At 41.4% G+C, this 23,382-nt stretch overlaps 1 protein-coding gene across 2 annotated transcripts in view; it reads left to right on the forward strand.

The window, feature by feature from the left end:
* Positions 1–23,382, forward strand: part of LOC140185793 (zinc finger protein Pegasus-like) — a 40,884-nt gene that overhangs the window by 9,745 nt on the left and 7,757 nt on the right. For both annotated transcript variants that reach the window (XM_072239475.1, XM_072239476.1), the window contains exons 2-3: positions 12,260–12,423; positions 22,989–23,171. In XM_072239475.1, the coding sequence (XP_072095576.1) occupies positions 12,291–12,423; positions 22,989–23,171 (316 nt within the window). In that variant the 5' untranslated portion in view covers positions 12,260–12,290. The remainder of the gene's footprint in view (positions 1–12,259; positions 12,424–22,988; positions 23,172–23,382) is intronic.

The following is a 23,382-nucleotide window of genomic DNA, read 5'->3' on the forward strand; positions in this document are numbered from 1 at the left end:
ATCATTTCCTCATTTCTCAGTTCATCCCCCCTTCTGATACCCACCCACCTTCCCTCTCAGCTGGTTTCACCTGTTGCGTGCTAGCTTGCACTCATTTTCCCTGGGAGCTATGGGCTTGTACTCTGAGGTGTTTCTGAACATCAGAACTCTTCATCTCGCTGCCATTTTGCTCCATATGTCCTATCAGAATTTGAATTCAAAAAAGGTATTGCCTCCCACTTTGTCTGGATTTATCTGATAGCAGTCAACCCTATTTTCCAACTGTATCCTTAAACAATCTTTTTTGCTATCGACAAGTCTTTTTTTTTTGGCCCAGCACTAATCCCTGCAGTATACCACTTTTTACAGGCCTCCAGTCACCCACCACTACCTCTGCCAGTTTTGAACCAGTTTACCAATATACCTTGGATTTCTTGTGCCTTAACTTTCTGAACCAGCATTCATTTCAATTATAATGCATACAAAATGCTGAAGGAACTCAGCAGGTCAGACAGCATCTATGGAAATAAATGGATAGTTGATGTTTCTGGCTGAGACCCCTCTTCAGGACATTTCCATTACCTTGCTCAAAGTTCCTCAAATTTATTGTGTAGGATCTGTTTTGGGGTAAGGATGAATTGTACAGAAGGGACGGGTTGCACCTTAACAGGCGGGGGACCAGCATTCTGGCAGGCAGGTTTGCCACTGCTACACGGGTGTGTTTAAACTAAGTAGTCGGGGGGGGGGAGGTGGAAAGGAAATATAAAGATGGAGTTAAAGGGAAAGAGAGAATAAGGAAAGTTAAGAAAGACAACAGAGTTAACGGGTCAGAAAGCTCAGGAAGGGATCGGAGAGTATGGCCAAGTGCAATAGGAATCGATGTGAAAGGTGAGGGGAGTAATGGATTTAAAGTATTATATATGAATGCACGAAGTATAAGAAATAAAGTGGATGAGCTTGAGGCTGAGTTGGAAATTGGCAAGTATGATGTTGTAGGAATAACAGAGACATGGCTGCAAGAGGACCAGGGTTGGGAAATGAATACTCAAGTGTATACATCCTATCGAAAGGACAGACAGGTGGGCAGAGGGGTGGGGTGGCTCTGTTGGTGAGGAATGAAATTCAGTCCCTTGCGAGGGGTGACATAGAATCAGGAGATGTAGAGTCAGTATAGATAGAACTGAGAAATTGTAAGGGCAAAAACACCCTAATGGGAGTTATCTATAGGCCCCCAAACAGTAGCCTGGATATAGGGTGCAAGTTGAATCAAGAGTTAAAATTGGCATGTCGCAAAAGCAATGCTACGGTTGTTATGGGGGATTTGAACATGCAGGTAGATTGGGAAAATCAGGTTGGTACTGGACCCCAAGAAATGGAGTTTGTGGAGTGCCTCCGAGATGGATTCTTAGAGCAGCTTGTACTGGAGCCTATCAGGGAGAAGGCAATTCTGGATCTAGTCTTGTGTAATGAACCAGATTTGATAAGGGTACTCGAGGTAAAGGAGCCATTAGGAGGTAGTGACCATAATATGATAAGTTTTAAACTACAATTTGAGAGGGAGAAGGGAAAATCAGAAGCGTCAGTATTGCAGTTGAACAAAGGGGACTATGGAGCCATGAGGGAGGAGCTGGCCAAAGTTGGCTGGAAAGATACTCTAGCAGGGATGACAGTGGAATAACAATGGCAGGTATTTCTGGGAATAATACAGAAGATGCAGGATCAGTTCATTTCAAAGAGGATGAAAGATTCTAAGGGGAGTAAGGGGCAACCATGGCTGACAGGGAAGCCAAGGATAGTATAAAAATAAAAGAGAAGAAGTATAACATAGCCAAGATGAGCGGGAAGCCAGAGGATTGGGAAACTTTTAAAGAGCAACAGAGGATAACTAAAAAGGCATTACAGGGAGAAAAGATGAGATATGAAGGCAAGCTAGCCAAGAATATAAAGGAAGATAGTAAAAGCTTCTTTAGGTATGTGAAGAGGAAGAAATTAGTTAAGACCAAAGTTGGGCCCTTGAAGACAGAAACGGGTGAATTTATTATTGGGAACAAGGAAATGGCAGATGAGTTGAACAGGTACTTTGGATCTGTCTTCACTAGGGAAGACACAAACAATCTCCCAGGTATAATAGTGACCAGAGGACCTAGGGTAAAGGAGGAACTGTAGGAGATTCACATTAGACAGAAAATGGTGTTGGATAGACTGATGGGACTGAAGGCTGATATATCCCCAGGGCCTGATGGGCTGCACCCCAGGGTACTTAAGGAGGTGGCTCTAGAAATCGTGGATGCATTAGTAATTATTTTCCAATGTTCTATAGATTCAGGATCAGTTCCTGAGGACTGGAGGGTAGCTAATGTTATCCCACTTTTTAAGAAAGGAGGGAGAGAGAAAACAGGGAATTATAGACCAGTTAGCCTGACATCAGTGGTGGGGAAGATGCTGGAGTCAATTATAAAGGATGAAATAGCAGCACATTTGGATAGCAGTAACAGGACCGGTCCAAATCAGCATGGATTTACGAAGGGGAAATCATGCTTGACTAATCTCCTGGAGTTTTTTGAGGACATAACTATGAAAATGGACAAGGGAGAGCCAGTAGATGTAGTGTACCTGGACTTTCAGAAAGCCATTAATGATTTAGATGAAGGGATTAAAAGTAACATTAGCTTTGCAGGTGACACAAAGCTGGGTGGCAGTGTGAAATGTGCAGAGGATGTTGAGATAATGCAGGATGACTTGGACAGGTTGGGTGAGCGGGCAGATGCAGTTTACTGTGGATAAATGTGAGGTTATATATTTTGGTGGCAAGAACAGGAAGGTAGATTACTACTTGAATGGTGTCAAGTTAGGAAAAGGGGAAGTACAACGAGATCTTGGTGTCCTTGTTCATCAGTCACTGAAAGTAAGCATGCAGGTACAGCAGGCAGTGAAGAAAGCTAAGGGCATATTGGCCTTCATAACAAGGGGAGTTGAGTATAAGAGCAAAGAGGTCCTTCTGCAGTTGTACAGGGCCCTGCTGAGATCACACCTGGAGCATTGTGTATAGTTTTGGTCTTCAAATTTGAGGAAGGACATTCTTGCTATTGAGGGAGTGCAGCGGAGGTTCATGAGGTTAATTCCCGGGATGGCGGGACTGTCATATGTTGAAAGATTGGAGTGACTGTGCTTGTATACACTGGAATTTAGAAGGATGAGAGGGGATCTGATTGAAACATAAGATTATTAAGGGATTGGACACGCTAGAGGCAGGAAACATGTTCCCGATGTTGAGAGAGTCCAGAACCAGAGGCCACAATTTTAGAATAAGGGGTAGGCCATTTAGAACGGAGTTGAGGAAAAACTTTATCACCCAGAGAGTTGTGGATCTGTGGAATGCTCTGCCCCAGAAGGCAGTGGAGGCCAATTCTCTGGATGCTTTCAAGAAAGAGTTAGATAGAGCTCTTAATGATGGCGGAGTTAAGGGATATGGGGAGAAGGCAGGTATGGGGTACTGATTGTGGATGATCAGCCATGATCACAGTGAATGGCGGTGCTGGCTCGAAGGGCCGAATGGCCTACTCCTGCACCTATTGTCTATTGCCTATAAATGTACTCTAAAGAATATTTGGAAATAAACAATGCAATTTTTTTGGTTTGGTTGGATTAAATATATTGGAAAGCCAGTAGAATCAGAATTATGTCTCATTAGTTTTAAGACAATTTTGGTCGTTGCCATATTCCAGAGATTGCATTGTAATTTATGTCTGTGTCTGTGGTTTGCATAGTATAGTGAGGAAAGTCAGGTTAGTTTCAACTGTGACAAACAAATAATTACATGTATTCATGTTTGTTTGAATATGTCCAATATTCTAGGAAAAATGGTTTGTTAGGAAATTACTTCATGCTGATTGTAAAGTGAATTTGCATAGGCTTTGAACTAATGTTTAAATACAACTTTATTTTGTACTTCAGAAGATCTTATCAAAATTGAGAGACTGAAAGGTATAGATGAAAACAAGTTTGAGTTTTGAAAAATGGCAAATTCTGAACAGTACCGTGAGGGATCATTCTGGAGTGACGATATTATGGATAGCGTAATGATGGATTAACTATCATAAGAACAAGTTTTCAAGAAATAAAACCTGTACACAATTTAGTGGGACATTGTGACTCTGTCCCATTGAAACCACATACGGGAAGACAATAGATGAATATTCCTGCTATTAGCATACTGATAAAGATTTATCCCTGCCAATTATTGGACCGTGCAGGGCAGATCTGATTGAATGTAGAAACATAGAAAACCTACAGCAGAATACAGGCCCTTCAGCCCACAGAGCTGTGCCGAACATGTCCCTACCTTAGAAATTGCTAGGGTTACCCATAGCCCTCTATTTTTCTAAGCTCCATGTACCTATCCAAAAGTCTCTTAAAAGACCCTATCGTATCCGCTTCCACCACCGTTGTCAGCAGCCCATTCCATGCACTCACCACTCTGCGTAAAAAACTTACCCCTGACATCTCCTCTGTGCCTAATCCCAAGCACCTTAAACCTGTGCCCTCTTGTGGCAGCCATTTCAGCCCTAGGAAAAAGCCTCTGACTATCCACATGATCAATGCCTCTCATCATCTTATACACCTCTATCAGGTCACCTCTCATTCTCCATCGCTCCAAGGAGAAAAGGCCGAGTTCATTCAACCTGTTTTCATAAGGCATGCTCCCCAATGCAAGCAACATCCTTGTAAATCTCCTCTGCACCCTTTCTATGGTTTCCACATCCTTCCCGTAGTGAGGTGGCCAGAACTGAGCACAGTACCCCAAGTGGGGTCTGACCAGGGTCCTATATAGCTGCAACATTACCTCTCGGCTCCTAAATTCAATTCTACGATTGATGAAGGCCAATACACTATATGCCTTCTTAACCACAGAGTCAACCTGTGCAGCTGCCTTGAGCGTCCCATGGACTCGAGCCCCAAGATCCCTCTGATCCTCCACACTGCCAAGAGTCTTACCATAAATAGTTTATTCTGCCATCATATTTGACCTACCAAAATGAGCCACCTCACACTTATCTGGGTTGAACTCCATCTGCCACTTCTCAGCCCAGTTTTGCATCCTATCAATGTCCTGCTGTAACCTCTGACAGCCCTCCACACTATCCACAACACCCCCAACCTTTGTGTCATCAGCAAATTTACTAACCCATTCCTCCACTTCCTCATCCAGGTCATTTATAAAAATCATGAAGAGTAAGGGTCCCAGAACAGATCCCTGAGGCATACCACTGGTCACCGACCTCCATGCAGAATATGACCTGTCTACAACCACTCTTTGCCTTCTGTGGGCAAGCCAGTTCTGGATCCACAAAGCAATGCCCCCTTGGATCCCATTCCTTCTTACTTTCTCAATAAGCCTTGCAAGGGGTACCTTGTCACATGCCTGCTGAAATCTATATACACCACATCTACTGCTCTTCCTTCATCAATGTGTTTAGTCACATCCTTAAAAAATTCAATGAGACTCTTGAGGCACGACCTGCCCTTGACAAAGCCATGCTGACTATTCCTAATCATATTATACCTCTCCAAATGTTCATAAAATCTGCCTCTCAGGATCTTCTCCATCAACTTACAAACCAGTGAAGTAAGACTCACTGGTCTATAATTTCTTGGACTATCTCTACTCCCTTTCTTGAATAAGGGAACAACATCCGCAACCCTCCAATCCTCTGGAACCTTTCCTGTCCCCATTGATGGTGCAAAGATCATCGCCTGAGGCTCAGCAATCTCCTCCTTTGCCTCTACAGTAGCCTGGGGTACATCTCATCTGGTCCTGGCGACTTATCCAACTTGTTGCTTTCCAAAAGTTCCAGCACATCCTCTTTCTTAATATCTACATGCTCAAGCTTTTCAGTCTGCTGCAAGTCATCACTACAATCAACAAGATTTTTTTTCATAGTGAATACTGAAGTAAAGTTCTCATTAAGTACCTCTGCTATTTCCTCTGGTTCCATGCATACTTTCCCACTGTCCCACTTGATAGGTGCTATTCTTTCATGTCTTATCCTCTTGCTCTTCATGTACTTGTAGAATGCCTTGGGGTTTTCTTTAATACTGCCCACTAAGGCCTTCTCATGGCCCCTTCTTGCTCTCCTAATTTTCTTCTTAAGCTCCTTCCTGTTAGCCTTATAATCTTCTAGATCACTAACATTACCTATCTCTCTGAACCTTTCGTAATCTTTTCTCCTTGACTAGATTTACTACAGCCTTTGTACACCACGGTTCCTGTACCCTACTTCCCTATCCCATTGGAACGTACCAATGTGGAACTCCACACAAATATCCCCTGAACATTTGCCACATTTCTTCTGTACCTTTTCCTGAGAACATCTGTTCCCAATTTAAGCTTCCAAGTTCCTGCCTGATAGCTCCATAATTCCCCTTACTCCAATTAAACGCTTTTCTAACTTGTCTGTTCCTATCTCCCTCCAATGCTATTGTAAAGGAGATAGAATTATGATCACTATCTCCAAAATGCTCTCCCACTGAGAGATCTGACACCTGACCAGGTTCATTTGTCTCTTAACCTTCTGGTTAGTTGTACGTTCATGGAGCTATCTCTCAGCACTGTAACAAAAGGGGATATATTTTGGGTGTCTAGCTTTTGGAACAGACACCAGGATTTTCTGCTAGTTGGAATATTCTACCATTGTAAATATGTAATTCTATAAATTTACCTGACCATATTCAAAATATTAAAAGTTATGTAGGTGATTATAGCAATTGAAACTGTAGGTAATCACTTATTGTTATCTTTGTGTTGAAGAAGTATAAAACATAGTGCCCGTAGACATAGGAGCGGAATTAGGTCATTTGACCTTTCCAGTTTCCTTTGCCATTCGTCATGCCCTCTCGACCACATTCTCTGCCTTCTCTCCGTAACCCTTCATGCCCTGACTAATCATCAAACTATCAACCTCCGCCTTAAAGACACCCAATGGCCTGGCCTCTACAGCTACCTGCGACAATGAGTTCTACAGATTCATCACCCTCTGGCTAAAGAAATCCCTCTTCTTCTCTGTTCTAAGTAGTGGTCCCTCTATTCTGAGGCTGTGCACTCTGGTTCTAGACTCCCTCACTATAGGAGACATCCTCTCCATATCCATTCTATCCAGGCCTTTCAAAATTTAATAGGTTTCAATGAGATCCTCCTTCACCCATTCTTGTAAATTCCATTTAGTACAGGCCCAGAACCATCAAATGCTCCGCATATGATAACCCTTTTGTTCCCAGAATCATTCTCGTGAACTTCATGTAAACCCCCTGCAATGTCAGTACATCCATCCTTTCTAAGATAAGAGGCTTAGTAATGCTGACAAAACTCCCAAGTGAGGCCTTACCAGTGCCTTATAAAGCCTCAGCATTACAACCTGCAAATAAACCTTTTATGGAATCCTTTGCACCCTGGATTGTTGAATCTTCTCCCCATTTAGAAAATAGTATATACTCTTGTTCCTTCTGCCAAACTGCATGACCATGTACTTCCTGGCACTGCATTCCATCTGTCACTGCTTTCCCCATTCTCCTAATCTGTCTCAGTCCTTTTGCAGCTTCTTTGCTTCCTCAACACTATCTTCCCCTCTGCCTATCATCATATTGTCTGCAAGGTTGGTCACAAAGCCATCAATTCTGTCATCCAAATCATTGACATATAATGCAAGTAGAAGAGGTTTCAACAATGACCCCTGTGGAACACCACTAGTCACAAGCGGCCGACCAGAAAAGGCTTCCTTTATTCCCACTGTTTGTCTCCTGTCGATCAGCCAGTGCTCTCTCCATGCTAGGAGCTTTACTGTAATACTACCAGGGTGCCAGAGATAAAAGTGACTCATGTGGCAACTCTAATGGAAACCATCAAATACTTTTGTTTCAGCCTGCTACAGCTGAGAACCACAACTAGCTTTTGTATCTCCCATTGTAATTTGTATTCCACATCCTGGCTGCTGTCCAGAGGCCTGTATAAAAGTTTCTTACAAGGATTCTGTATCTTCCAATCTTCTGTCACCTCTGTCTAAGAATTAGATTTCATTTTTACTAACCGAGCCACCCCAATCCCTCTACCTACCTGCCTGTCCTATCGATACAATGTGTATCCTTGGATATTAAGCTTCTAGCTATAATCAACCCCAACTCAATGCTGTTCACAACATCATACCTGCCAATCCCTAACTGTACTACATGATCATCTACCTTTTTCCGTATACTGTGTGCATTCAAATATAATACTTTCAGTCCTGTATTTGTCACCCTTTTCAATTTTGTCCTTAAATTGAACTGCAATTTATCCCACTGACTGCAATTTTGCCCTATCATCTTGCTGTCCTTCCTGACAATCTCACTGGACACTGCATCTGCTAGTAAACCAACTACCCCCATCCTCAGCCCAAGCATTCCAGATCCCACCTCCCTGCCAAATTAGATTAAGCCCTCCCCAACGGCTCTAGCAAACCTGCCCACAAGGATATTGGTCTCCTTCAGGTTCAGGTGTAATCTGTCCCTTTTGACCAGGTCATACCTCCCGCAGAGGAGATCGCAATGATCCAGAAATCTGAAGTCCTGCTCTCTGCACCAGTTCCTCAGCCACACATTCATCTGGCAAATTATCCTATTCTTGCCCTCATTGGCGTGTGGCACAGCCAACAATCCAGAGATTATTACACTGGAGGTCCTGCTTCTCAGCTTTCTACCTAACTCCCTAAATTCTCTCTTCGTGACCTCCTCTCTTTTACTACCTGCCTTATATCAAAGGTGCCAATATGTACCAAGACTTCTGGCTGCTCACCCTCCCCCCACTTTAAAATGTCATGCACCCAATGCAAGATACCTCTGACCCCAGCACCAGCGAGGCAACATCTGGGTGTCTCTTTCTTGTGTCTACTCCTCTAACTGTGAATTCCCATATCACTACTGCAGCACTCTTCTCCCCCTTTCCCTTCTGAGTTACAGCACGAGACTCTGTGCCAGAGACACGCTGCGCCTCCCCCTCAGTAGGTCATGCCCCTCATGCCCCTCAACTGTATCCAAAACCATTTACTTGGAACCTGTCAAGAGAAAGAGTTTTTCCTGGACTCCCTCCTGCAGGTTTGCTGTGAATAAAGGCTTTTATATTTCCCAGTTACAGTCACAATCCCCATTTGATTGGTGGAAATTTGCCCCTACAAAATTCATAAAATATTACCCAAAAGTTTGAGATGAAGAATTAAATTTACTGATTTCCTCGAGACCCTGATGAAGGGTCTTGGTCTGAAATGTCGACTGTTGATTTCCCTCCGTAGATTTGCCTGACCTGCTGAGTTCCTCTAGCATTTTGTCTTTGTCGCTCAACATTTCCAGCATCTGCAAAATCTCTTGTGTTTATGAAAACAAATTGTTTATTTTTCTTAACAAATATAGTGAGTTTTTTGGGAAATGCTTTATGAAAACTGTAAGAGCAATTTTTTATTGATCAAACTTGGAAGCTTGGAGGCAAATGATAAAGTAGGCCAAAGTCAGCATGGTTTCTTTAAGGAGAAATCTTGCCTGACAAATCTGTTGGAATTATTTGAGGAAATAACAGACAGGATAGACAAAGGAGAGTCAATGCATGTTGTTTGTTTGGATTTTCAGAAGGCTTTTGACAAGGTGTCGCACATGCGGCTGCTTAACAAGAGCCCATGGTATTACAGGAACGATACTAGCATAGAAGATTGGCTGACAGGCAGGTGGCAAAGAGTGGGAATAAATGGGGCCTTTTCTGATTGGCAGCTGGTGACTAGTGGCGTTCTACAGGGGTCAGTGTTGGGACCATTTCTTTTCATGTTATATGCCAATGATTTGGATGAAGGAATTGATGGCTTTTGGCCAAGTTTGCAGACGATACAAAGGTAGGTGTAGGGGTAGGAAGTGTTGAGGAAGAAGGACGTCTGCAGAAGGATTTAAACAGATTGGGAGAATGGCCAAAGAAGTGGGAGTTGAAATATAGCGTAGGGAAGTGTACGGTCATGCACTTTCATAGAAGTTAATAAAGGCATGGATCATTCTCTGAATAGGGAGAAAATTAAATAATCAGAGATGTAGAGGGACTTGGGAGTCCCTGAGCAGGATTTCCTACAGCTTAACTTGCTGGTTGATTTGGTGGTAAGGAAGGCAAATGCAATGTTAGCATTCTTTTTTGAGAGGACTAGAATACAGAAGTAAGGATGTTATGTTGAGGCTTTATAAGGCATTGCTCAGACCACACTTGGAGTATCGTGAGCAGTTTTAGGCCACTTAGCTAAGAAAAGTTGTGCTGTCATTGCAGAGAGTCCAGAAGAGGTAAATGAGAATAATCCCAGGAATGAAAGGGTTAACATATGAGGCGCATTTGATGGCTCTAGGCCTGGACTTGCTGGAGTTCAGAAGTGCGTGGGAGGATCTCATTGAGGTCAATTGAATATTAAAAGGCCTAGATAGTGTGGATGTGGAGAGAGTGTTTTCTCTAGCGGGACAGTCTAAGACCAGGGCACACAGTGTCGGAATAGAGAGGCGTACATTTAGAACAGAGATGAGGAAAAATGTTTTTAGACAGAAGATGGTGAATCTGTGGAATTCATTGACACAGGTGGCTGTGCAGGCCAAGTCATTGGGTATATTTAAGGCGGAGATTGAAAGGTTCTTGATTAATCAGGTCGTCAAAGGTTATGGGGAGAAGGCAGGAGAATGTGGTTGAAATGATGGAGCAGACTCAATGGGCCGAATGGCCAGATTCTGCTCCTTTGTCTTATGGTCAAGCAGGGGTTGCTTGAAGCCTTAACACAAAAGTTCTGTCATTATAACTTACAATAACAAAACTTGTTAATATTAAGCATGCTCATAGAGCACACTATATTGGTTTACATTCATTTTGTGATGTTGCTCTGAATGTCCATAAGGCATAGGAGCAGAATTAAGCTATTCAGCACATTGCTCCATCAGTCTATCATGGCTAATTTATTATCCCCCCCCCCAACCCATTCTCTTGCCTTTTCCCTGTAACCCTTCACTCCCTTACTAATGAAGAATCTTATCCACCTCCGCTTTAAATATACCCAGTGATTTGGCCACCACAGCCATCTGTGGTAATGAATTCCACAGATTCATCACCCTCTGGCTAAAGAAATTCTTCTTCCTCTCTATTCTAAAGCAGCATCCTTGTACTTTGAAGCTGTGCCCTTGGTCCTAGACCCTCCACTCCCATATTGTTTAGTGCCAGTCCAAATGTTAATGTGATGTTTTGTGTGAAACTGTAATATTTACTTCTTGGAACAACATCAAAGAAACAAGCAGTTTTTTTTAAAATAGGTGGTATCCAAATTCAGTCCTGCTTTGCCTTTCACGGTGATCCTGTATATCCATCTACTTGCTTGATTTCTTTTATCCCTCTTGATTCACAAACATCTATCATGTATGAACTTTCTGTTACATTTTGAATTATTGTTGCTTCTTTCCATGAGATGTAATTCTCTGTCAGAAAATGTCTGGCCATAGTTCTGTGAAAGTTACGTCTTTCGGTTCATAGACAGTAACTATATAACCATATAACAATTACAGCACGGAAACAGGCCATCTTGGCCCTTCTAGTCCGTGCCGAACTCTTACTCTCACCTAGTCCCACCGACCTGCACTCCCCATAACCCTCCATTCCTTTCCTGTCCATATATCTATCCAATTTAACTTTAAATGACAACATCGAACCTGCCTCAACCAGTAATTTGGAACCAGTAACTCGCCAGCTACTGTCAGATCTTCTGTATTTTATCTAGATATTATGTGTTATAAAAAAACATGAATTTCTTCAAAGCAACTGGAAATTGACTTTTGAGAGCCATGTTAGTAATCAGAATCTTTGGAATTCTCTACCTTGAGGTTCATAGTTGCTCAACGGCAGAATATATTTGTTAAAATTAATAGTTTTTGAACACTAGGGAAATATGAGCATATTGAGAAGGGATGACGTGGTAAACATAATGTTAAAGTTCGACCTTGATTTTGTAAAAATGTAGATTAGTGATGAATGATGGTGAAGTGGCCCACTTCTATTGATTATGCTTTTGATGTTGAATTTAACACAGTACTCCAATTTTAGTACAGATTGTTTGAAATTCTTCTTTCCCGAAAATCAGCTGTGTCATTCTGCCCTGATGGGATTTTGATGAATTATTATTCTTGCAAAACCCTGGTTTTATGTAGTTCATTGTTATGACTGGTGATGTGTAAATTCCTGATAACATTTTCCTTATAGGAAATAAAGAATTTCTTGAAACACCAAGAACATGGATGAAAAAAGAGCTGTTTCTGTGGACTTTGTGAAGGATTTCCAGGAATATCTCACTCAACAAACCCATCACGTGAACATGATATCTGGCTCAGTTGGTGCAGAGAAGGAGTCAGAATCTTTACAGACTGGTAAGAGCTCTTGGAACTCTTATTTGGAATTCCTAGAAGCATGAAAGATTTATGGCACAGGAGGCCTGTCAGCCTCTTATGACATGTCTGCCCCTAAAGCTGCCTAGTTCCATAACCCATGCGCTTCAAGAACAGATACAAATATTTTAAATGCAGCAGAGGTCCTGTTTTAGACAGTAAATTCCAGGCCCTGATGACTCTCGGGTGGAAAAAAATCCTCATTATGCTTCTAGCCCTTTTATGAGTTACTAGTTAAAGCCACCTGATTATTGGAACAAGAAAGGTTCTTCCAATTACTCTAGTTTCAGCCTTCATAATCTTTGTCACATCCATTAAATTTCTGCTCTTCCTCTTCTGCTAGAAAGGAAATAATCCCAGTCTATTAAATATCTAGTCCTGTCAATGAACTTGTATCTCCTCAACATCCTCTGAAGTACAAAGACATCCTTGCTCTTATATCATGACCAGGACTATCCTCAGTACTCAAGTTATGGCCTGACTATTTACTTATGTATTGAGATACAGAGCAGAATAGGCCCACCTGGCCCTTCGAGCCTCACCGCCCAGTTCCTACCCTAATCACGGGACAATTTGTGATGACCAGTTAACCTATCAATCAGTACATCTTTGGACTGTGGAAAGAAACTGGAGCACCCAGAGGAAACCCACACAGCCACAGGGAGAACGTACAAACTCCTTACAGGCAGCAGCAGGAATTGAACCCAGATTGCCTGAATTGCATTCTGCATGCCATTTGAAACACCTTTTTTCTGTTGTTTCTAGCTACTTCTGTTTTAGTATTGTATAAAAAGCTGAAGAACAATTTTTTTTAAATTGATGAAAGATTACTTAGTAATGTCAACTGTTTGGTTTTATTTTGGAATAAACTTAAATCAGTATTGCCTTCAGAGGAACATGACTTCCTCAATTTCAATCCACTTGTCAAAGGATAATGAATTATTAAATAATTGTCATATATTCTTTAAGGCCAATATTAATGTGCTAACACTGAACAGCAGATTTTTTTTGTAAGTGTTGCTTCCTCAGAATTTTTTGATGGTTGTGATAGATTCTTTGAAGCCGAGCACAAATATAATTTCAAACTACTTTTATCAGGTTTTGGAGAAACAAGAAATTAACTCATTTTGAATATAATGCTTTTTAACTGCATAATGGTGCTGATGCTTTGCAATAGTTCAACTAAACTAAAAATGTTTTGTTGATGATTTTCATTGGTACTTAGTTTCAGAGGCTGCTTGTTTAAGTGTCCAACAATAATCAGCTAGCATTGATGAATTCCAATTGCCCTGATACTGTTTCTCCATGACTGCAATGTCTTGGTGAAATCTTTAACCATGCTTGTCACTGGCAGTGCCAAGACTTCAGGAAAGAAGTCTAAGTGGGAATGCAGGAAATGAATCTTTAGTGACAAGTTACACTTCATGGTTTTGTTTGCTTGAAGCATGTTGTCAACCAGCTGCATGTAGTTTGGTGCTCTGTAGTTGCCAAGAAAATTTTCAATAATCTGTTTAACTGCCTTCCTTAATCTTGGCATCAGTTACATCTGTCTCAATATTGAAATCCTTCATGGAAATGTTTGTGCCTGGTGACAGCAGATTCCATCCTTGCAGTCTTAAACCCAGTCATTCTGCTTTTGCCTTTGACAAACCCAAGACTGACCAGGTCATTTAACTCTGAGTTATCAGATGAGGCTCACTTGGCATAAAGTTAGCAATATCAGTCAACACACATCAAAGTTGCAGGTGAACGCAGCAGGCCAGGCAGCATCTCTAGGAAGAGGTACAGTCGACGTTTCAGGCCGAAACCCTTCATCAGGACTAACTGAAGGAAGAGTTAGTAAGAGATTTGCGAGGGGGAGGGGGAGATCCAAAATGATAGGAGAAGACAGGAGGGGGAGGGATGGAGCCAAGAGCTGGACAGGTGATTAGCAAAGGGGATATGAGAGGATCATGGGACAGAAGGCCCGGGGAGAAAGACAAGGGGGGGGGGGAACCCAGAGGATGGGCAAGGGGTATAGTCAGAGGGACAGTGGGAGAAAAAGGAGAGTGAGAGAAAGAATGTGTGTATAAAAATAAATAACGGATGGGGTACGAGCGGGAGGTGGGGCATAAGCGGAAGTTAGAGAAGTCGATGTTCATGCCATCAGGTTGGAGGCTACCCAGACGGAATATAAGGTGTTGTTCCTCTAACCTGAGTGTATCTTTACAGTAGAGGAGGCCGTGGATAGACATGTCAGAATGAGATGGAATGTGGAATTAAAATGTGTGGCCACTGGGAGATCCTGCTTTCTCTGGCGGACAGAGCAGCTCTTGGCTCCATCCCTCCCCCTCCTGTCTTCTCCTATCATTTTGGATCTCCCCCTCTCCCTCCCACTTTCAAATCTCTTACTAACTCTTCCTTCAGTTAGTCCTGATGAAGGGTCTCGGCCTGAAACGCCGACTGTATCTCTTCCTAGAGATGCTGCCTGACCTTCTGCGTTCACCAGCAACTTTGATGTGTGTTGCTTGAATTTCCAGCGTCTGCAGAATTCCTGTTGTTAACAATATCAGTGTTGTTTTCCATTCCTGGCTCGTGCATTATGGCATCTTTGTCTACCTCCTCTAACCCCATGTCTCTGGTAGCTTTAGTGCTGGAAGACTATTATCATGCAGCACAGATCTCATGGTTGAAGGGAGATTGGGGTATTCAATGGATTTCTTGCTTTTAACAGAGAAACCAGACACATTGGTCAGACAGAAGTAGGATTCTGTCACATGATCCTTCTGCTGTCACCATATTAACGGAATGGTGAATGGAATTCCAAGTACCTCTGAGTCAAGCTCTAAGATCAACAGTGCATGTTACGCAACAGATGTGAGGAGCTCAGGCTTTGTCTGGTTTGCCAATTTTACACCCAAAGTAAAGCTTGTAGGCTTTCTTAATGAGAGGAGACATGCTCTGTCTTTGAGGTTTGAGCAGATATTCGCTGCAAATATAAAGAAAGTATCACAGCTGTTGCAACATTGGCGAAATATTTTGCTATAAATAATACTCCTGAAAATACAATTGCTTTATTATAATAAGTATACGCAATGTGTTATGTGTATAGAGCATGCGCATCAATGTGATTGCAAACCAATACCCATGTAAATGCGCTTTTCTAAAAGCTGTCCTGCCATGTAGCATCTACCCAGCCTATGCATCCCTAGGCATGCCTGGACAAGATAGAAAACTCTTTTTTTGCTTACATTGTGGGCAACGTTTTAATTGACTTGTATTACGAATTGAAATAACAAATATAGGCAATTTTTAAAAAATGAGTGCATGATTTCATGATATTCATGTTCAGCAGCCCAAAATTCATAAGATACACCCAAAAGTATTCGGCAAACAAAATCTTTGTTGTACAGTGTAATTTGTCAATATATCAGATAGTCAGTCAACACATTTTGCATAACTTGACAAAATGTAGATAGTGAGATTTAACATTCATAACAATAAATGCATTGCATTTTTTCATTTTGATTTCAGTGATTTGATTAAAGCTGTGGCAAAACTCAAACTATGTTGCTTATTGTCTATGTCTGCTTGCTGACTAAGTTTAGTATTAAACGGCAGAGCTACGTCTTGTCACTGAGGATGTTTTCATACATAAACGATGACTGCTTGGGCTTAAAATGAATTGAATTTTGAAATACTTGATTTAGCTAAATTTTGCTGCTAAAATTTCAATAATAAAATTATTAATGCAATAATCCAAAGTAGTCATTAGTATCTATACTTATACTATTAAATAATTTTATGCAAAGTGGTACATTAGTATCTATACTTATACTATTTAATTGGTCATGTATCACTTTTATAGCTCGTAAAAGATTAACTATTACAAGAGTTACAGGTTTCCCCCGCTATCCGAAGGTAGAGTGTTCCAATGAAACGGTTCGTAAGCCGGAATGTCGTAAAGTGAAGAAGCAATTACCATTTATTAATATGGGAAACTTTTTGAGCGTTCCCAGACCCAAAAAATAACCTACCAAATCATGCCAAATAACACATAAAACCTAAAATAACAGTGACATATGGTAAAAGCAGGAATGATATGATAAATACACAGCCTATATAAAGTGGAAATACTTTTCTGCAGCACTGTCTAGTGCAGTGAAAATCTCGTGGAAGCGCTATCGGCAAAAACCCGGCGCAAGCGCTCTCAGCAGAAACACAGCGCAAGCGCTCTCCAGTAACCTTTAAGCTATGAAGCTGCCAAATCAAACCAAATAACACATAAAAATACACAGCCTATATAAAGTAGAAATAACGTTTGTACAGTGTAGTTTCACTTACTGGAATCAGGAAGACGCCAATAAATTGCAGTTTTCTGATCTGGGCCACATTTATGTGCCGGGCAGCACCTAATTAATTAGCTTGTTTATTTCGGCTTTTTTCTTAAAAGTGTGCTGTGTGCGTCCCGACTACCGCTGCACCGCTGCATTCTTCGCAGATTGGTATCAGTCGGTGGCCCAGAGGTTGGGGATCACTGCTTAAACTATAAAGCTGCCCTCGCCTCAGAAACCGATCAAACCACCCATGACTACCTTTAAATTCCACTTTCATCACCATCATCCAGTGCTTTCTGTTTCAGTTTATTAAAAAGACTGACTGATTAGATTAGATTATGAGGACACGCAGTCCTCTTTTATTGTCATTTAGTAATGCATGCATTAAGAAATGATACAATTTGTTCCTCCAGAATGATATCACAGAAACACAAGACAAACCAAGACTAAAAAAAACTGACAAAAACCACATAATTATAACATATAGTTACAACAGTGCAAGCGATACTGTAATTTGATAGAAGAACAGACCATGGGCACAGTAAAAAAAAAAAGTCTCAAAGTCTCTCGAAAGTCCCATTATCTCACGCAGACGGTTGAAGGAAGAAAACTCTTCCTGCCATGAGCTTTCAGCGCCGCAGACTTGCCGATGCAGCATCCTGAAAGCACCCGACCACAGTCCGACTCCGAGTCCATCCGAAAACTTCAAGCCTCCGACCAGCTGTCCGACACCAAGCACCGAGCACCATCTCTGCTGAGCGCTCGATCCCGGCCCTAGCAATAGGCAAAGCCGATGATTTGGGGCCTTCCCCTCCGGAGATTCTCAATCGCACAGTAGCAGCAGCAGCGAAGCAGGCATTTCAGAAGTTTCTCCAGATGTTCTTCCGTGCTTCTCACATCCGTCTCCATCAAATCAGGATTGTGCACAGCCCCTATTTAACAAATACAATATCAATTCGGAGTGGCTGTGCGCACTGCGTCGTGCCGCCATCTTCTCCTCCCCTCCTACAAGATTTCTCCTTAAGTATAAGAAAACTTAATGGAACACAATGCTTTGTACACCCATTAATCCACTCAAGCAATAGACTTCCCATTTTATCCATTACAGGTTTCCCCCGCCATCTGAAGGTAGAGCGTTCCTATGAAACGGTTCGTAAGCTGAAATGTTGTAAAGCGAAGAAGCAATTACCATTGATTTATATGGGAAAATTTTGTGAGTGTTGGCAGACCCAAAAATAACCTACCAAATCATGCCAAACAACACATAAAACCTAAAATAACAGTAACACATAGTAAAAGCAGGAATGATATGATAAATACACAGCCTATATAAAGTAGAAATACTTTTCCACAATCATTACTGCACTGCTCTCCGTAGCAAAAATCTCGCGCAAGTGCCGTCGGCAGAAAATCTCACCCAAGCACTCTCGGCAGAAACACGTGTAAGCGCTCTCCAGTAACCTTTTAAGCTATGAAGCTGCCAAATCATACCAAATAATGCGTAAAAATACACAGCCTATATAAAGTAGACATAATGTATATACAGTGTAGTATCACTTAGGGAATCGGGAAGACAGCGCCGAGCACACGATGGTGTGTTAGACTTGTCGGAGTTTGGGTGGTGCAGTGACCCCGACCCTCCAGGCCGCTGAGCGATACATTGCCGTGAAGAACACAGGGGTCCATCGGTAGCTGAGAGGTACACAGCACATCTTTTAAGAAAAAAGCCGAAACAAACATGCTAATTAATTAGGTGCCGCCCGTAATTGTCGGCCCAGATCAGTGCTGATTTCCGATTGCGTTGTTTCTGATCTGGGCCGACAATTATGTGTCGGCGGCACCTAATTAATTAGCATTTTTATTTTGGCTTTTTTCTTAAAGATGTGCTGTGTGCCTCCGTGCTAGCTTTGCATTCTCCACGAATCGGTATCTGTCCGTGGCCTGGGGGTTGAGGTGGTGGGACACTAGACTGTCATCTCGTCGCCAGTTTCCATTAGAGCAGGCAGCTCCTCTTCTTCTATCTCTGCCCGCCTCAACGTCGAAGGTCGAGGTTCGTCGTCTGCTGTGGCTGATGTGGAAGGCTTGCTTGACTGCTGAGCCTCGTGCATTTTTCTATCACACAGTTCTTTAATAAGGAATCAAACCATCCTGCAAATATCCTCTAAACCGACGTACCCTTTCAAAATTAAAGTCGTACTTTATCGTTACTCATTCAGTTTTGATTGTTATCCTTTTTTCTTCCAATTGCATCAGCTCTTCATCTGTCAGTTCTTGGTGATGGGATGCAAAAACCTCTTCAACATCATGTTCGTCAGCTTCCACGAGCCAAACTCACGTTGTCCTTACTTCGTTCACCATGATCGAAACACTTAATTATGTCTAGTTTTATGCTAAGTGTAACAGATACCTTAGAACTCATCTTGCTAACGGATGCACAAAATAAATCGAGATAAGGCACGTGTTTAAGCAATGCCGGCTGGAATGCAGTTCCGGGGGAGGAGCTTGGTTGTTCGGGCACGCGCTGCCTTTTTTCGTAACAGTGAAAACACCTTCTGCTAGTGAAAACAGGTAACTAATGTAGGTCTTTTGTAACATCGAGGTTTCGTAAAGTGAACGTTCAGAAAACGGGGGCCACCTGTATAATAAAAGTAATAATTATTAACATCCCTTAAAGATAAACAACCAGTGTTGACCAACATTAAATTTCTTCCATCTCCCACTATCCAGCCTTTTTTGTTTACTGCACTTCACTGCTTTTTGCATCAACCCACCAGTTTTCCAAAGTTGAACTATAAGTTTGCATGGGTCAAATACACATTCCTGTTCAGTACTAATCAAGATTAAAGCTACAAATCAGCAGTCATCAAATTCCATGATTTCCAGTGCCTTGCAGCCAAAGTCAGAGCTACCCCAAGTGCAAACAATTAGCAGTTTTTCCTGCCAGTGTTGCTAAAACCAGATTTTTATCTCCAAACACTAAGATTACACAAAGGAGTCATTGTTTGATAGGGAGGAAGGGATAAACTAAATATATCGTCAGTGGGGGGAAAATCTTTGGAAGAAATCTTGAGGGATGGTATTAATCTTCATTTAGAACTAGACAATGGGGTGACCCGTTGGGGCACCCTTTGAGAGAAGAGTGGTGCAGTCTGATGTGACCAGAATGAACATTAAATTTTCCTGAATGCTATTGGTATCGCTTTGCTTTGGAAACTGAAGTAGAAAACCTCAGTTTAATAAAGAAGAACGATGCGTAGCAAACCAAACATAGCTGCTCCTCGTTTAACAAAGGACACTTTTGATGGCATAATTTCTGGTTTATCTGCCACCCTTGTGCCTCTCGTTGTCATTCTGGAGACATGCAGCTCTTTCATCTCCCGTCTCTTCATCTCTTCTGCTGTTTATTCTTTCTCTCTGATCCTGGAGACGTGCATGCCTCTCCTCCTCTGTCTCTTCTTCTCTCATCTTTTTTTGTCCTGACTCTTTGATCCTGGAGTCGTGCAGCCCTGGCCTCATCCGATTCTTGTTCTCTCCCTCTCCTTGCCGCTTCCCAACGACGTTTGGCATCATCTCTTGACCATAATGTCCCCCTTCCCTTTCCATGCGGCATAATTAGGCTGACCATTTTTTTTCACCCTTATGTTGGGTAAAAGGTATGAAGCAGTAACACCAAAGGATGCTGATTATTCTTGATGATGTGGTTGGCGCTCTCCTAAATGGATGTGATATCGTCACCGCTGTCCTTTGACTGCAGCAAAGGGTTTTATGGGTGTCTTGAAGTACGTCATGACAATAAGATTTAATTATCTCTTATTGATGGGTGGCAGTTAGATCTGTCCCAATCCTGCACATGCTGATGGTGATTAGCAGAATGTGACCCCTCGAAATCCCGATTTCCATGATGGCCGATCGGGTCTCGGGTGAAAGCCAACCTGTTGATTTTTGGGGAATGAGCAATTTTATACGAATATATAACTCTGAACTTTGCCTGCATTTTGTAAGTTAGTGCATTTTAATTCAATTTAGCCAAAAAAAGTGTCGCTGTAATGCAACGTTGGGGCTAATTGGAGGTGACAAACAGACAGATAGACAGAGCATGAGAGTTTTAGTATTATATAGATAGCATGGATTATGATAAAATAGTGTAGATTTGTTAAGGTTAATCTGATAGGATTTTCTTAGTTAACCAGGAGTTAACAATGGATTTTACTATGGTTTTTAAAAAAATACACAAGGAAAACTGGAAAGTAAAGGCAATAATTTAACAGATGCTTCTGTGATTGTAGTTTGTCTACACTTGTGTCTTACAAGGCTCATTACTTGCCTATCTCATGCGATAGACTTAAGTATGAGGCTGGGGGGGTATCCTTAAAAAGACATCAGAAAACTGTGTACTTGTTACTTATTTGGGAAGAAATCTAAGTTGTGAAAATAAATTGATTGTTCTGGGATAGTAAACTGGATTTCACTCAGGAAAAGATGGGGTAATTAATTTGGCAAGTGCAAATACGGCAAGTGAAGGGAAATATGGAGATGTTTAAATGTATATCTGCAAATTTTGGAAGAAGGACTAGTGAATAAACTGGATTGGAAGACACACTACATAAAGACAAGAAATTTTGAAGATGTTGAAAATCCAAAGCAACACTCACAAAATGCTGGAGAAACTCAGCATGTCAGGTAGCATCCACAGAAGTGAATAAATATTTGACATTTTGGGCAGAGACTTTTCTTCAAGACTGGAAAGGATAGCTAGAAGGTGCTAGGTGAAGCCAGATGGGTGGGAAAGGTTAAGGGCTGGAGATGAAGGAATCTGTTAAGAGAGGAGAGTGGATCATAGGAGAAGGGGCACCAGGGGAGATGATGGGCAAGTGAGAAGAGGTAACAGAATATAAGAAATGGGAGTTTGCGATGAAATTCTGTAAAATGGTGGTTAGATTACTGATAAGCTACTTCATAACACTTCTGTTCACCGAGTTATGACCAGGTTATGTTTGTACTGGACTGGAAACAGTTGAGATTTATAAGGATATTAGGCAGTCTTGAGAACTGTAACTCTCAAAAATGATTGCATGGTTGGTGCTGCTTTCTTTGGAAGAGAGATTGCTGGAAGGTTTAATTAAGATGTATACAGCTGAGGCTTGAGATAATAGATAGGGAAAATGTTTTCTTAAAGTTACATCAGTAACCACGTGTAGATTTGAAGTGTGGAATTCAGAATTAATTTCACCCAGAGGAACTGGAACTCGTATCATGAAGGTGTATTAGAAATAGAGTCTACAAGGTAGTGGATCGGGAGCTGGACTGCAAAGCTTACCTCTACCAGTGCAGGAATGTAAATATCAAAGGGTATGATGTGGTGAATTGTATTTTCTTAACGTAACTTTTATAATATCAACAACGCACATGCCAGGGTGTAATCTGCTTTTGCTTGGATCGATGTAATTCCAACAACATTTATACAATTGCACGTTGGTATGTTATTTCTGTAGCTCTTGCCATCAACAAAATATACTGCAGCAGTTCAGCGTTCTTCTTCAAACACACCTGTCTCACATACAATATTCATCCTATTAAAAAAAACACACACAAATTTCATTAGTTCTAAGTTTCCTCCAAATCACTATTCCTTTAACGTCACTGACTCAAATTTGGGATTCCCTACTCAGCAACATAACGAGTGAACTGTCATGTTTCATGAAGATGACTCACCATTGCCTTCCAAAGAGCAATTGGAAATAGGCATTACATGTTGACTGCGCTGATGATATCCTGTCATTGAATGGAATGGAAAAATGGTGATAATCGTGCATGTATTCACAACCTTAACAATCGTTATTAAACACGTAGGTAAAGGTTGTGAATATCCAATGTAATCCACAAGCCTGGGAAAATTGATAAGAACACTATATAATTTTATTTGTACTTGTAAATCATTTGCATAATTGCTTGTTTGGCGTAAACATAATTTTAATTAAATAGCAGATTTCTTGTCTCCATGAAGAATGCCACAGGGGATCTACTAAAAATGTAAAGTGTATTTTTGGAAATGTCTTTCGTGCAGCAATTTATGCTTAAGATGGTTCATGTAGAAAAATATATACTCAATTCACCACCCATGCTGAATGATGTTTGCTCTGTAAATGTTTGTTTTCAAATACCGACCACCTTTGATGTCAAGATGCAGAGAGATTTTAATTTTTCACTTTATTCTGGACTTATTACCATTAGCGGGTTCGGAAAGTGATCAGAATGGAATACATAATGCTTCAGTTGAAGTTTCACTGGATGATGGCTCAGGGCTCATCAATGATGGGTTGGAAAGGACGTACGATGGAAAATTGAAGTGCCGCTACTGCAACTATGCTAGCAAAGGGACTGCACGACTGACTGAGCACATGAGAATGCATACAGGTACTGGCTAAATGCTTTTGATTTACAAATGATCTAAAATAGAAGAAATTATTAAATTTGTTTCTATCAAGGAGCACTACAGTACAACAAAGTGAAAATTTACTCAGTAATATGCATTCTGGAAGAAAATACAAAAAATTGAATTCCCTGTATCTTCCCTGTAAAATGCTGGATTTTTAATTTTAAATAATTTGGTGAGCCTTTTGGAAAT

Source organism: Mobula birostris, chromosome 21 (genome assembly GCF_030028105.1).
Source record: "Mobula birostris isolate sMobBir1 chromosome 21, sMobBir1.hap1, whole genome shotgun sequence".
Classification (NCBI taxonomy): Eukaryota; Metazoa; Chordata; class Chondrichthyes; order Myliobatiformes; family Myliobatidae; genus Mobula; species Mobula birostris.